The 16507-nt window shown below is 44.5% G+C and overlaps 1 protein-coding gene across 2 annotated transcripts in view; it reads left to right on the forward strand.

Annotated features, from left to right (window-relative positions):
• Nucleotides 1–7602: 7602 nt before the first annotated feature.
• LOC116982825 (dipeptidase 2-like) overlaps nt 7603–16507 on the forward strand; it is a 35965-nt gene continuing 27060 nt past the window's right edge. The window contains exons 1-3 of one of the 2 annotated variants that reach the window (XM_033036308.1): nt 7603–7724; nt 13559–13763; nt 16008–16134. In XM_033036308.1, the coding sequence (XP_032892199.1) occupies nt 13630–13763; nt 16008–16134 (261 nt within the window). In that variant the 5' untranslated portion in view covers nt 7603–7724; nt 13559–13629. Of the gene's footprint in view, nt 7725–7764; nt 7919–13558; nt 13764–16007; nt 16135–16507 lie in introns of those variants that run through there. The other variant, XM_033036309.1, reaches the window with a different exon arrangement.

Here is a 16507-nt window from a genome sequence, read left to right on the forward strand (position 1 = left end):
CGACCGCCAGCAACCGCAGAGTCTCATAAAGCAAATAGCAGAAGTTAGGTTGTATATTTTTACATTAAAAAGGGCTTCTAAAGATCCCTTTATACAAAATTTAATATTGCGAGTAGCTCAATTTGGGCCCATTATGTCGCGCAGTATTTTTCTGGGCATTTGGGGCACAAATCTACCGCAATGTGAACGTTTTAAACCAGCGCGTTCCACAGGGACCCACTGGAAAGCTGATTTAAATGGGCATTTATTTACAGCAATTAAACACTGAATTCCTTCCATTTGGTCTATAAATTAATGTAAATGAGATTTAAAAATCATGTTTTATTGTGAATTATTTGTGAATATTATTTGGACATTTAGGCTATTTAAAAATGTTAATAATTTATTAAGAAATGGATAGATGTTTAGATCTAGTAATTGAAGTCTGAAATTAGCTACAATTAGGTAACTAACTAATTATATGCTTTAATTTCAGGTCATCCAAGTAAGATTATTTTATATTTGTTTCAGAATGCTTCAATCTATGATAACTGAAAATTTCATTCAGTTCTCTTAATTTTTAAGAAAGTTATGGGCTTTTGACTGTTCACGATCACAACTTTTTTGTTATGTCCATAGAAAATCAATAGGGAACAAGATGCTCATTTCCGAGTATGAAAATGGCCATAACTTTTTAAATACTTGAGATATGAAAGTGAATTAGGTGTCAAATTAAACTTATTTTTATGCTTTATCTGAGGGGATAAATTACAGACTTGATTTTTAAAATCTCAAAATTTTGTAACATTGCTACCTAAAGGAGATTGTAAACATATATAGAGGCAAAAACTCTTCAATCCTTATGTGCTTTATTGATGTTTCCAAAGCCTTTGACCGTGTTAATCACAGAAAGCTGTTTGGTAAAATGAGTCAAAGAGGGGTGCCTAAATACATTGTTAGAATTCTGGCCTACTGGTATGCCCACCAGACTATGCAATTAAAATGGGGCAATTGGGTCTCAGCCCCATTTGGGGTTAGCAATGGTGTTAGACAAGGGGGAATTTTGTCCCCAGTCCTTTTTAATCTATATATTGATGATCTGTCTAAACAATTGAAAGCCTGTAACACTGGGTGCGTGATTGGTAATATTTTAGTGAACCATATTATGTATGCAGATGATCTTGTGGTCTTTAGTCCATCTAGCGCTGGTCTCCAGCAGCTCCTTACTATATGTTCCGTGTATGGTGTGGAACATGACATTAAATATAATGCTAGTAAGAGTGCTGTTATGGTCTGTAGAACCAAAGAGGATAAATGCCTAAAATATCCTGTTTTTAAATTGTCTGAAAATTACTGGAATTTAGAAGGATGAGAGGGATTCTTATATGTTAAATTCTTAGGAGATAGGACAGGCTAGATGCAGGAAAAATGTTCCTGATGGTGGGGGAGTCCAGAACCAAGGGTCACAGTTTAAGAATAAGGGGTAGGCCATTTAGGACTGAGATGAGGAAAACATTTTTCACCCAGAGTTGTGAATCTGTGGAATTCTCTGCCACAGAAGGCAGTGGAGGCCACATCACTTGATATATTTAAGAGAGAGTTAGATATAGCTCTTAGGGCTAATGGAATCATGGGATATGAGGAGAAAACAGGAACGGGATACTGATTTTGGATGATCAGCCATGATCATATTGAATGGCGGTGCTGGCTCAAAGGGCCAAATGGCTTACTCTTGCACATATTTTCTATGTTTCTATGTATTTAAAGACCCTCTTTAACCATGTCTAAGTATCGTATTTCAAAACATATTCAACCAATTAATTAAAACATTAATACTAATTCAAATAAAATACAAAAAATTACTTGCCTTCACTTACATTTTTGTGTGGATAAGTGAACCCTAATCAAATGAAATGTAGATAGACTCAAAAAGTTGGAGTAACTCAGCGGGACAGGCAGCATCTCTGGAGAGAAGGAATGGGTGACGTTTCGGGTCGAGACCCTTCTTCAGACCGAAGAATGAAGTTCAAATGAAGTGTATCTGGGTACTCAAATCAGGACTATATGGAGTCTTCAAAATATTATATTAAAGGAAAAAAACGTTTTCTTTCCGGGCAGAAAGCTCCCACAATGTTGTGTGGACGGACTCAATGGCCGTCGAGAACAAAGATGGACCAGGCTGCTGCCACGATTGAAGAAAGACCCGACGGGTCGCTATGGCAACGTGCGGCGGCAGGCCTGGCTTGTCGCCGCAAAAAAGGACCCAGCGGGGAAGCTGAGCTCAGCCCTGAGGACCGGAGATTTGAGGAGGAGGGAGTCGCTGTCAATAATGGACGTGAGGAGCGAGTGCTGGTTGGAGAAAGACCAGGGTATTGCCCCCAATGTCTTCAAGATCGGCTGCAGAAGGCACAGAGGCGGGTGGGCGAGGAGAGGGACGTTGGTTCGCAGGCCGAGCCCGTCGAGGGTGATGGAGGAGAACCTGAAGACTTACCTGGGCTTACCTGGATCAGGGGCGCTCCAGTACATCCATCATGTACTTTGGACTTAGTCTTTTTGTAAATGGCGCCAAAGTATGGCCATTGTGCATGTGTGAGCGATGCAAAAAGAATTTCACTGTGCAGTGCATACATTACAATAAAGAACCATTGAATCATTGAACCTTGTTTCATAGCTTCTCGTTATGCCTTTCCATGCAGATGGCAATACTTCTATTGTATTCATTTAACCAATTCATTCATTCCTCATCGTTGAAAACATTAGCGACGCAGTGGTGCTGGTTTCCAATGGGAACGGTGACGGACGCACCACACTTCTCTGTCCTCCAGTTCCTGCGGACTTCCGCCGCTGGAAGTACAGGATTTTGGTGTGTGTGTTTTATCATCATTCCTTAAAAATGCTATCTATGTATGTCAGTGATCGCAACTTCCACTGAAGTGTGGATGGCCGTTGGCTCGCTAGAAGCTCATCCGCCCTTTGACAGGTCTTGTTTTTGGCCACGTGCGGCCGCAGGGAGCAGATAGCACTGTCCAATGAGCTCTTGTAACTTTGTCAGCGCCAAAACGTGGCAGCACTTACCTGCAGCCAAGGTGAGGTCTGCTACATGATGTTACCGGGTTTTATACAAAACAGAGCTTTTCATTGCACCTCGGTACATGTGACAATAAAGTACGTAGGAAAGAACTGCAGATTCTGGTTTAAACCGAAGATAGACACAAAATGCTGTGGTAACTCAGCGGGTCAGTTCTGGGGGGAAGAAATAGATGATGTTTCAGGCATGATCCTTCTTTAGACATCACCTATGCCATTTCTCCAGAGATGTTGTCTGACCTCCTGAGTTACCCCAGCATGTTATTTCAGTAAGGTATCATTAAATTGGTTATAGAATTAGCTGGCAAATGGTTCCATTGTATTAAATATTTACAACAGGACCACATCTTAACTGACAAGACCTTTGTTGCGACAAAGAACTTCACATAGACAGTCTAAAAAGTTCCAATGCCAGAAACCAAAGACATTTAATATTAGTGTAATGAGGGTTGTCTCAGTGGGCAGACAACTACCCGAGCTTTCGATTAACAGCTGGTGATCATGTTTGATGCAGCGAGTTACAAGGTAACCCATCTGAAACCATCCTTGATATCAGTCAAAAGGACACAAAGTGCAGGAGTAACTTGGTGGATCAGGGTCAGACAGCATCTCTGGAGAACATGGACAGGCAACGTGTCGGGCTGGAGGCCCATCTTCAGACCCGACTGTGTTATCGTTTATACTGGCGCCAACTGTCTCAGCTGAAGATGCCTGATACCCGCTTGGATATTGGCCAGTCATCCTTGTTTCATCGTCCGTATGTTAGGCCAATGCTTACCAGAATGTCTCGTGGCCATGTTAGCTTTCAGTTCATAAGCTTTGAGCGGACATCTGTTGTGTACAAGTGGACTGTGTTCTGCAGGTGTTTATAAAGCTGTCCATTTAATGTTAATACTGATTACTGCTTGTGGTTTACTATTCAAAACAGTTGATGAAGACGTATTTCAGGGATTATGGGGTGGAGGCAGGAGAATGGGGTTGAGAGGGAAAGATAGATCAGCCATGACTGACTGGCAGAGTTGACATGATGGGCTGAATGGCCTAATTCAGCTCCTATCACTTTTGAACTTAAGAACTTATGAAGACTGCTTCTTGTTTGTATTGATGTCTACCATATATTTTATCCTTTGACTGTGACTAATGCTCCATAACAAATTCTCGTTCTATCTTTCTGGTAACTACTGAAGAGAAGTAACTATTTAACATGTGTAGGAAGGAACTGCGGATGCAGTGAAAAGTGAAAACGTTATCCCTCAGATTCCTATTAAATCTTTTCCCCTTCAACTTATACCTAAGTCTTCTGGTGCTCGATTCTCCTACTTTAGTTTAGTTTAGTGATACAGTGCAGTAACAGGTCCTTCGGCCCACCCAGTCCGGGCCGGTCAGCAATCCCTGCACATCAAGACTATCCTACACACTAGGCATAATTTACAATTTTACTAAAGCCAATTAACCTTCAAATCTATACGTTTGTGGAGTGCGGGAGGAAACCGGAGCACCCAGAGAAAACCAATGTGGCCACAGGGAGAACGTCCAAACTCCATACATACAGCACCCGTAGTCAGGATTGAACCCGGATCTCTGGCGCTGTAAGGCAGCAACTTTACCTTTGCGCCACTGTGCTGCCCTTGGGCACGAGTTTCTGTGCATCTACATGATAAATGCATCCTCTTTAATGTCTCTATTGCTTCTGAGTTTCATAAAGATACAGTGAGTTTGTTCTCTTCAAGGAACATGCGTTTCCAGCACTCCATGTAATTGTCAGCTTGCCAGTACCTTCATCAAGAGATAATTTTATCCTTGTTTTCAATGCTGTTTCTGTGTTTAAAAAATGCCAGATGATTCAAGAGACAGTCTGTGGCAAAGTATTGATTCACAACTAAATTCAAAAAGCAAACTGCAGATGGTGGAAACCCAAAACAAAAGAAACAGATAGGCGTGGATTTATTTAGTATGCCAGGCAGCATGCAGATGATCGAAACCTGAAACAAAAGACAAACATTCCTTGAAATACCTAGTGGGTCATGTAGCATCTGTGGAGAGTGAAACAGTCAGCCTTTTGGGTCTGGGACCCTTCACCAGAACTAGGGAAGAGAGTTCTGATATCTGATCAGATATATCCATGGACACTGTGGAAACTATAGAAGAAATTGCAGGAGCCCTGGCTGAGATATGTGAATCGTGGATTCAGTGCAGGAAGACTGGAGGGTGTCTAATGTTGTGTCTCTATTTAGGAAGGGCTGCAAGGAAAAGCTTGGGAACTGTAGACCAGTGTGTCTAATGTCTGCGGAAGGCTAGTTACTGGAGAGGATTCTGAGGGATAAAATATTCATGCATTTGGATAGAGAGAGGTTGTTTAGAATAATCAGCATTTTGTACATGGGAGATCGTGTCTTACGAATCTGATTACGTTTTTTGAAGAAGTAATCAAAACATTTGATGAGGGCAAAGCTGTAGACATTGTCCATATGGAGTTCAGCAAGACATTTGATAAGGAACAGGAGCAGAATTAGGCCATTCGGCCCATCAAGTCTACTCTGCCATTCAATCGTGGCTGATCTATCTCCCTTCTGAGGAGAATGGGATTAGGAGATAGAGATACAGTGCCCTCCATAATGTTTGGGGCAAAGACCCACCATTTATTTATTTGCCTCTGTACTCCACAATTTGAGATTTGTAATAGAAAAAAAATCACATGTGGTTAAAGTGCACATTGTCAGATTTTAATAAAGGCCATTTTTATACATTTTGGTTTCACCATGTAGAAATTACAGCAGTGTTTATAGATAGTCCCCCCCATTTCAGGGCACCATAATGTTTGGGACACAGCAATGTAATGAAAATGAAATTAGTCATGTTCAGTATTTTGTTGCAAATCCTTTGCATGCAATGACTGCTTGAAGTCTGTGATTCATGGACATCACCACTTGCTGGGTGTCTTCTCTGGTGATGCTCTGCCAGGCGTGTACTGCAGCCATCTTTAGCTTATGCTCGTTTTGGGGGCTAGTCCCCTTCAGTTTTCTCTTCAGCATATAAAAGGCATGCTCAATTGGGTTCAGATCGGGTGATTGACTTGGCCACTCAAGAATTGACCATTTTTTAGCTTTGAAAAACTCCTTTGTTGCTTCAGCAGTATGTTTAGGATCATCGTCTTGCTGTAGAATGAACCATTGGCCAATGAGTTTTGAGGCATTTGTTTGAACTTGAACAGATAGGATGTGTCTATACACTTCAGAATTCATTATGCTACTACCATCAGCAGTTGTATCATTAATGAAGATAAGTGAGCCAGTACCTTCAGCAGCCATACATGCCCAGGCCATAACACCCCTGCCACCGTGTTTCACAGATGAGGTGGTATGCTTTGGATCTTGGGCAGTTTCTTCTCTCCTCTATACTTTGCTCTTGCCATCACTCTGATATAAGTTAATCTTCGTCTCCTCTGTCTACAAGACCTTTTTTTCCAGGACTGTGGTTGCTCTTTTAAGTACTTCTTGGCCAACTGTAACCCGACCATCCTATTTTTGTGGCTAATCAGTGGTTTGCAACATGCAGTGTAGCCTCTGTATTTCTGTTCATGAAGTCTTCTGCGGATAGTGGTCATTGCCAAATCCACACCTGACCCCTGAAGAGTGTTTTTGATCTGTCGGACAGGTGTTTGGAGATTTTTCTTTACTATAGAGAGAATTCTTCTGTCATCAGTTGTGAAGGTCTTCCTTGGCCTGCCAGTCCCTTTGCGATTAGTAAGCTCACCAGTTCTCTCTTTCTTCTTAATGATGTTCCAAACAGATGATTTGGGTAAACCTGAGGTTTGGCTGATGTCTCTAACAGTTTTGAAACACAGCGGTAATTTCTACATGGCAAAATGTATAAAAACGATCTTTAATAAAATCTGACAATGTGCATTTTAACTACATGTGATTATTTCTATTACAAATCTCAAATTGTGGAGTGCAGAGGTAAATAAATAAATGATGGGTATTTCTCATAAACATTATGGAGGGCACTGTAGATCAGCCATGATTGAATGGCGTAGACTTGATGGGCCGAATGGCTTAATTCTACTCCTTTTTCTTGTGACTCTAGGGATGCGAGTTGGCTTTCAGTGGATGGAAGATAAATGGTTATGGGCCTGTCCCACTTTGGCCGTCAGTTACGCGACAGGCCGGTGGCGCGCGAAGATTCGGTTCAGGACGAAGTCCACACTCCTCCACGCGCCCGTCCCGCGCTACCCATGCGCTACCCACACGCTACCCACACGCTAGCAAGTCGTGTAAATGGCGCGCGAATGACAGCCAAGTGGGACAGGCCCTTAAACTCCAGACACCACCATCAAACGCAATGCTCCATGTAACGATACCAAACGGCAACGTTAATGACGCCGAATGATAAAATAGATGAAAGTTGCTTTCTTGTCCTACAATTTGCAACTGTCTTCCAAATGCAATAGATTATAAACGGTATCATTGGTTTACTCTCGCCCTCTTCGCCATCCCCCACCGCCCACTCGTTTCCTCGCTGACATTTCACGGGCTTGAACTTGAGTCTGTGGCACCCCGCCTCTTCCCTGAAGCCGCCGGCTCTCTGACGGGGGAGCTGCGTTTAAATGTGGATAGTTTGGCAAAGCCAAGCGCCGTGACCAACTCCCCACCCACAAGGTATGGTTCTCCTCGGATCTTGGAGATCAGAGACCGCTATCGGTGAGTTCAGAGCAAGGATAGGCGGCGCAAAACCTCACCCCCTTTCAGTTAAAAACGGGCTCGCAGAAGTCCCGAGGTTCACTAGCACACAGGTCGGTGGACAATCGGGACTTATCCTGCACCAACGGAACAGCCGAGGACCGGCGCTACAGGTACAAGTCGGGGAATCCACCAGGTCGCCGCTGGACTGTGTAGGAAGGAACTGCAGATAGACACAAGATGCTGGAGTAACTCAGCGGGACAGGGCAACAAGCATCTCTGGAGAGAAGGAATGAATGGCTGATGTTTCGGGTCGAGACCCTTCTTCAGACAACCTCGCCCCCATTCCTTCTCCCCAGAGATGATGCCTGTCCCGCTGAGTTACTCCAGCATTTTGTGTCTGTCTTCCATTCCGATTACCTCCCTACACATGAGGAACTGCAGATGCTGGTTCACACCGGAGATAGACACAAGTAACGCAGGAGTAACTCAGCTCTGGGGCAATGTTGCATGTCCCGCTGAGTTACCCCAGCATCCTGTGTCTGTCTCCAAATCTACTCATCTACTACCCGCCCCGGGTGGTGCAAGGACTACCTACCGGTCTGGCCCACGGTCATCCATCCCTCGCCATGCTGAAACGTCCCGGTAGCGTAAACTAGCCTCAGTTTGCAGCCAGACTATTTTGTGTCTAACTTCAGTGTAAACCAGCATCTGCGTAAACCATGAGTCTGTGGAATTCTCTGCCTCAGAGGGCGGTGGAGGCGGGTTCTCTGGATGCTTTCAAGAGAGCTAGATAGGGCTCTTAAAAATAGCGGAGTCGGGGGATATGGGGAGAAGGCAGGAACGGGGTACTGATTGGGGATGATCAGCCATGATCACATTGAATGGCGGTGCTGGCTCGAAGGGCCGAATAGCCTACTCCTGCACCTATTGTCTGTTGCAGTTGCTTGTAGAGGAAGGAACAGCAGATGCTGGTTTAAACCGAAGGTAGACACAAAATGCTGGAGTAACTCAGCGGGACAGGCAGCATCTCTGGAGAGAAGGAATGGGTCACCTGTCCCTTCTCTCCAGAGACGCTGTCAGACCCACTGAATTGCACTAAACGTTATTCCCTTATAGAAACATAGAAATTAGGTGCAGGAGTAGGCCATTCGGCCCTTCGAGCCTGCACCGCCATTCAATATGATCATGGCTGATCATCCAACTCAGTATCCCGTACCTGCCTTCTCTCCATGCCCTCTGATCCCTTTAGCCACAAGGGCCACATCTAACTCCCTCTTAAATATAGCCAATGAACTGGCCTCAACTACCCTCTGTGGCAGAGAGTTCCAGAGATTCACCACTCTCTGTGTGAAAAAAGTTTTTCTCATCTCGGTTTTAAAGGATTTCCCCCTTATCCTTAAGCTGTGACCGCTTGTCCTGGACTTCCCCAACATTGGGAACAATCTTCCTGCATCTAGCCTGTCCAACCCCTTAAGAATTTTGTAAGTTATCATGTATTGTAATCATGTATTATCTTCCTGCTGACTGGATAGCATGCAACAAAAGCTTTTCACTGTACCTCGGTACACGTGACGATAAACTATTCTAAGCTAAACTATGTTTAGTTTTTCCACCATTTTATGCACTGTTTATGTATTTTTCCTTTGCAAATATCTTCTACTCATACCTCTTTCCCGAACTAAATTATCTTGCCCTTTACCCCTTTATCCGCCCCTGCTCTTACTTTACTCAGCGCATATTTGTGAACAACAATTAGTCAAGTCAAGTCAAGTCAAGTCAAGTTTATTTGTCACATACACATACGAGATGTGCAGTGAAATGAAAGTGGCAATGCTCGCGGACTTTTGTGCAAAAGACAAACAACCAAACAACCTAACAAACTATAAACACAATCATAACACACATATTCTTTTACATAATAAATAATGGAAGGAAAAACGTTCAGTAAAGTTAGTCCCTGGTGAGATAGGCGATTACAGTCCGAATGGCCTCTGGGAAGAAACTCCTTCTCAACCTCTCCGTTCTCACCGCATGGCAACGGAGGCGTTTGCCTGACCGTAGCAGCTGGAACAGTCCGTTGCAGGGGTGGAAGGGGTCTCTCATGATATTGTTGGCTCTGGAGTTGCACCTCCATATGTATAGTTCCTGCAGGGGGGCAAGTGAAGTTCCCATAGTGCGTTCGGCCGAACGCACTACTCTCTGCAGAGCCTTCTTGTCCTTGGCAGAGCAATTCCCAAACCAGATGGTAATGTTCCCGGACAAGATGCTTTCCACCGCCGCTGCGTAGAAGCACTGGAGGAGCAACTATAGGCAATAGGTGCAGGAGTAGGCCATTCAGCCCTTCGAGCCAGCACCGCCATTCAATGTGATCATGGCTGATCATCCCCAATCAGTACCCCGTTCCGGCCTTCTCCCCAAATCTCCTGACTCCGCTATCTTTAAGAGCTGTATCTTGCTCTCTCTTGAAAGTATCTAGAGAACCGGCCACCACCGCCGATTCTCTAGAGAATTCCACAGACTCACAACTCTGTGTGAAAACGTATTTCCTCATCGTTCTAAATGGCTTACCCCTTATTCTTAAACTGTGGCCTCCTGGTTCTGGAACATGTTTCCTGCCTCTAGCGTGTCCAAACCCTTAATAATCTTATATGTTTCAATAGTTCAATAGCTATTTCCTTCTATACAGATGCTTCATGACTCACTATTTCCACAGATAGACACAAAAGCCGGAGTAACAGCGGAACAGGCAGCATCTCTGGAGAGAAAGAAAACCGTTCTTACCCAGGCTGGCTATTTCCACTAGTCATTTTATTTCATTTTGGATTCCCGGCATTTGCGGTTTTTAGTCGTTAATGAGCTGTGAATTATGTCTTTTATATAAATTAATAGCACATTGCAATTATGCTCATTATAATAACACCATGCAAAGTATAAGAGGTATAGAGGTTTGCAAAACATGTGTATGTTAGTTATTCTGTAATGCCGGTTCCATATGTTTCTCAGTGCAAGTAAAAACCATACCATTGCACTACACTTTCTTCATAAGCCCGGTTCTTAACACGTATAGACACAAAATGCTGGAATAATTCAGTGGGACAGAGAGAAGGGATAGGTGACCCATTCCTTCTCTCCAGAGACGCTGTCCGTCCCACTGAGTTACTCCAGCATTTTGGTGTCTATCTGCAGTTCCTTCCTACACACTTAGTCAGGAGCCAAGGGAGCGAAGAAGTCGCCTTTAAATGGGTCAAAGCAAACCTGGTGCAACAACAAAACACAAAGTGCTGGAGGAACTCAGCGGATCAGGCAGCATCTGTGGGGGGGAAACGGACAGACCCTTTCCCGAACTGAAACGTCGCCTATCCATTCCCTCCACTGATGCTGCCTGACCCGCTGAGTTCCTCCAGCACTTTTGTGCTTTCCTTCGATTCCAGCACCTGCGGTTCCTTTTGCCTACTGTAACTGAGAGCGGCCCGGGTAAGCCATCGCCCTCCCCCTATGGTTCAGTACTCTCACCCCCTCAAGGCGATTACTTCAAGAACCCCCTGCGGAAACCGAGCACGGCTCCCGAGGCTGGAGACACAAGGAACCCCGGACGCCGGAAACTTGTGCAAAACGCAATGTTCGCTGCCTGAGCCGTGGAGTTGCTCCAGCACCCTGTGTTCTGCACGGAATCTAGGTTCTCGCTCCTAACACGTCCTGGTTGAATCGAGCCTCACCCCAACATTGTGTTCAGTTCCATCCCTTCACTCCCTCCCGAATTACAGGCAGATCTCAAAGATTTCTCCGCTTCACACCTTTAGTTTACTTTAGTTTATTGTCACGTGTACAGAGGTACAGTGAAACACCTTTTGTTGCGTGCTAACCAGTCAGCGGACAATACATGATTACAATCGTGCCTTTACCGTTATATTAAAACGCCATTTAGAACGGAGACGAGGAAACACTTTTTCTCACAGAGAGTGGTGAGTCTGTGGAATTCTCTACCTCAGAGGCAGGTTCTCTGGATGCTTTCAAGAGAGAGTTAGATAGGGCTCTTAAAAATAGCGGTGTTAGGGAATATGGAGAGAAGGCAGGAACGGGGTACTGATTGGGGATGATCAGCCATGATCACATTGGCTCGAAGGGCCAAATGGCCTATTCCTGCAGCTATTGTCTATTGTCTATCCACCTTTCTCAAACTTGTATTTCCTCTCTACTTCCTTGTCTGCAGTTCTCATTATTACTTGTACAGTCCTCCGCCCATCTACCTCTGCCCATCTACCTCCGCCCATCTACCTCCGCCCATCTACCTCCGCCCATCTACCTCCGCCCATCTACCTCCGCCCATCTACCGCCGCCCATCTACCTCCGCCCATCTACCTCCGCCCATCTACCTCCGCCCATCTACCGCCCATCTACCTCCGCCCATCTACCTCCGCCCATCTACCTCCGCGCATCTACCTCCGCGCATCTACCTCCGCGCATCTACCTCCGCGCATCTACCCTATCTTGGGATGGATAGAGTAAAGGCACCAAGTAGGGGAGTCAAGAACCAGGGGGGGGATATATACAGTACTTGTGAACTGTGGAAGTAGTTAACTGACGTTTAGTGAAGGAAGGGGCAGATTCGGGGAAATCTACGCCTGTACATCAACAAGACCATGCATAGAAACTCCTGTCCATCTGTGAGACTAAGTGTGTCCCATTTCCCGTATCAGACTGACCCAGACGGTGTTTCAAATACATCAATCTCTCGAACCAGCTTCACTAAACCTGAAGCTTATACTGTATGTTTATTATCTTCTTGCTGTTGGGAACTTACTATATTGTATGTGCCCACTGTGATAACAGTGACTGGTCATCAACATATCCAAAAGGACACAAAATGCTGGAGTAACTCAGCAGGCCAGGCAGCATCTCTGAAGAAGGGTCTCGACCCGAAACGTCACCCGTTCCTTCTCTCCAGAGATGCTGCCTGTCCCGCTGAGTTACTCCAGCATTTTGTGACTCTCTCTGGAGAACATGGACAGGTAATGTTTAGGGTTGGAGTTCTTCATAGTCATGGAGTGATACAGCATGGAAACCTTCGGCCCAACTTGCCCACACCGCCCAACATGTCTCATCTACACTAGTCCCACCTGCCTGCGTTTGGCCCATATCCTTTCAAACCAGTCCTATCGATGTACCTGTCTAAATGTTTCTTAAACGTTGTGAGTTACCTGCCTCAACTACCTCCTCTGGCAGCCCGTTCCATACTCCCAACACTCTTTGAAAATGTTATCACCCAGATTCCTATTAAATCTTTCCCCCTTCTCCTTAAATCTACATGTTTGTCCTATTCCTCTACTCTGGGATCGAGACTCTGTGAGTCTACCCGATCTACTCCTCTACTCTGGGATCGAGTCTCTGTGAGTCTACCTGATCTATTCCTCTACTCTGGGATCAAGACTCTGTGAGTCTACCCGATCTGTTCCTCTCACAATTTTGTATACCTCCATGAGATTACCCCTTGTCCTCCTGCGCCCAGCCTGCTCAACCTCTCCCTACAGCTCAGACCCTCGAGTCCTGGCAACATCCTCGTGAATATTTTTCATATATATCTAGTTGCTCTGGGGTGCAGGTCTTTCACTTTTATTTATTTTTTCTATGGGTACCAACTTCACCGAGCTAGACTTCCGAGAGAGGATGTGGTGGAATATCAGTTGGTTGTCATCTACTGTTCAGATACATTATTTTGTAATGCATTTTGCAAAATGCCATTACCAACATAGGGCAACACATCAAGTTACTGAAAGGATGAGACATAGTCCTTGACTTTTGTTTCTTACCAGGTGACTGTTGACTTCAAGAAGATATTACCCGTTGGTATTCTCTTATCCAAGAAGAGATCTCCATCAACAAGATGGGCCTCTGGACATTGCATCGTCCAAATCTATTCCTCCTCTTGCTCGTGTCCACGAGGCTGGTGTTCACAATACAGAATACCGAAATGGAACGGGCGAACGAAATAATGAGAATCGCGCCATTGATCGATGGGTAGGTTATCAAATGCACCTTACTTTCTTGCAGAAATTAATTTTGCCTAGAAGCAGCGGCACGGTGACGGAGCAGTAAATTTGCTGCCTTACAGCGCCAGAGACCCAGGTTTGATCCTGACTACGGGTGCTGTCTGTACGGAGTTTGTACGTTCTCCCCGTGACCTGCGTGGGTTTTCTCTGGGAGCTCCGGTTTCCTCCCACACTCCAAAGGCGTACAGGTTTGTAGGTTAATTGGCTTGGTAAAGTTGTAAATTGTCCCTCGTGAGTGTAGCATAGTGTTAGTGTGCGGAGATCGCTGGTCGGGGCAGACATGTTGGGCTGAAGGGCCTGTTTCCGTGCTGTATTTCTAAACTAAACTAAACTAAACTAAACAAACTAAACTCAAATCTATTACCTTGCAGGAGAATACAAAGTTTAGAGGCGAAAAGCAATAATAAAAGTTGGAATGGCACAATGGTATTGTTAAGAGGTGCCAATCAGGCAAAGTTCAAGACTAACAAGTTTATGTGAGGTTGAAAGATAAGGATGGCAAGGTGTAGGGATCTTGGATAAGAAGAGATATTATAAGTTTAGTTAAACAGAGAAATGACGCATAGGTAAGGTATAGGAAGTTGAAATCCCAATGGCTCCATGGGTTCTTTATTACCACGTATACCAAGGTACAGTGCATACAGATTAGTAATATTTTTGCCACACATAAGTACAATCCCTGATTAAGCACATAATCCATAGCAACAGCCCACTGAGTCTATATGCAAGAGTCGGCAGCTTTTGGTGGCATTCCACAATCTCAACTGCAGCTGACTATAACGGCCCTCTGCAGCCGTCACCTCTATATAGTCATCCTGCGAACCATCGCACAGAGTCTTTTACCCAGGGTAGGGGAATCAATCCAAGTCTCCCTGTAGCTAATAACTACTAATCCAGGTATCAATCTAATTAAGCTCCTCTGCACCCTTTCCAAAGCCTCTTTGACCTTCATGTGATAGGGCGACCATAAGTGCATGCAATACACCAAATGCAGCCTAACCAAATGTTCTATAAAGCTCATCAGTTCATGTCATAGGAGCAGAATAAGGCCTTTCGGCCCATCAAATCTACTCTGCCATTCAATCAGGCCTGACCTATCTCTCCCTCCTAACCTCATTCTCCTGCCTTCTCCCCATAACAATCATAGTCATTAAGAATCTATCTATCACTGCCTACAAAATATCCATTGACTTGGCCTCCACAACCTTCTGGAGCAAAGAATTCCACAGGTTCACCACCTTCTGACTAGAGTAATTCCTCCTCATCTTCCTAAAATAACGTCCTTTAATTTGAGACTATGACCCCTGGTCCTAGATCTCTCCCACGAGTAGAAAGATCCTCTCCACATCCACTCCATCCAGGCAACAGGAGCTGCATTATGATATCCTAACTCTTCGAGTTTTCCTAATACTGAATTGGAGGAAGTTTCAGTTAATGCAATGTCGAATATCGGACAGGCATCTTGCTAACTCAGAGACGGGGGAGGGATAAAGAAAGTTAGAGGTGGTGCAGAGAAGGATGCACATGAAGTCTGATGCTGTTTTCAGATGATGTTACCAAGTAGCAACATACATATAGGCGAGGAAAAAGTGGAGCCAAGGGCTAACCCTTGGGCATGCAGAAGAGGGAAGAGTCATTCCTGCCGTTCCTGATTCCCGAAATGAGGTTAAACAGCAATGGAGCAAAGCAACAGATCAGCGAAAGTTGATGGATGGATGAAATAATCTGCTTCATAATTTCATGGAGATTAAACAATACAATCATTTAAAAAATAATTGATTGCTTTGTTGTGTACTAAATTTAGTTTAGTTTAGTGTAGTTTAGAGATACAGCGTGGAAACAGGTGGATCTGCCCATTGAGCCCGCACCGAACTAATCCCCATACATTAACACCATCCTACTAGAACAATTTACAATTTTACCAAAGCCAATAACCTACAAACCTGTACGTCTTTGGAGTGTGGGAGGAAACCGGAGCTCCCGGAGAAAACCCACGCAGGTCACAGGGAGAACATACAAACTCCGTACAGACAGCACCTGTAGTCAGGATCGAACCCGGGTCTCTGGTGCTGTAAGGCAGCAACACTACCACTGCGCCACCAGTGATTACGTATATAGCTGTAATTGATTTGGTTAAGTTAGAATCAAGATGATTTAACTTCCAAAAGATCGAGTTCAGAATGAGCTGATTATCATTTGTTATTGCCCATAGCCACAATGATTTAGCGTTGCAGCTAAGAATACACTTTAACAACAACCTGACTGCGGTTGATCTGAAGACTCTGGCCAAGACCCATACAAATATTAACAAACTAAAAGAAGGAAATGTGGGAGTCCAGGTATATTTTCTAAATGTTCTTCTTTTGCTGTTCCCTTTTCTGCTGCGTACATCGTTCATCTTCCTAAATTGGGAATAGACACAAAAAGCTGGAGTAACTCAGCGGGCCAGGCAGCATGTCTGGAGAGAAGGAACGTGTGACATTTCGGGTCGAGACCCTTCTTCAGTCTAAATTGGGAAGTCATGCCAAATCTGGGAGTCTTTCTACAAACTACTGAGAGAATGAGGTGGTGCGAAAAGCATTGTAAATGGTCACAGTAAATGGTATTTTTATCCATTAGAAACTGGAGGGTACTTTGGTTGGATGTGATAGCATGGAGCTATGTCTTGGTTAGAGACAACATACGCCCACGTCAATGCATTTCCACACTATA

This window comes from Amblyraja radiata, chromosome 17 (assembly GCF_010909765.2).
Source record: "Amblyraja radiata isolate CabotCenter1 chromosome 17, sAmbRad1.1.pri, whole genome shotgun sequence".
NCBI lineage: Eukaryota > Metazoa > Chordata > Chondrichthyes > Rajiformes > Rajidae > Amblyraja > Amblyraja radiata.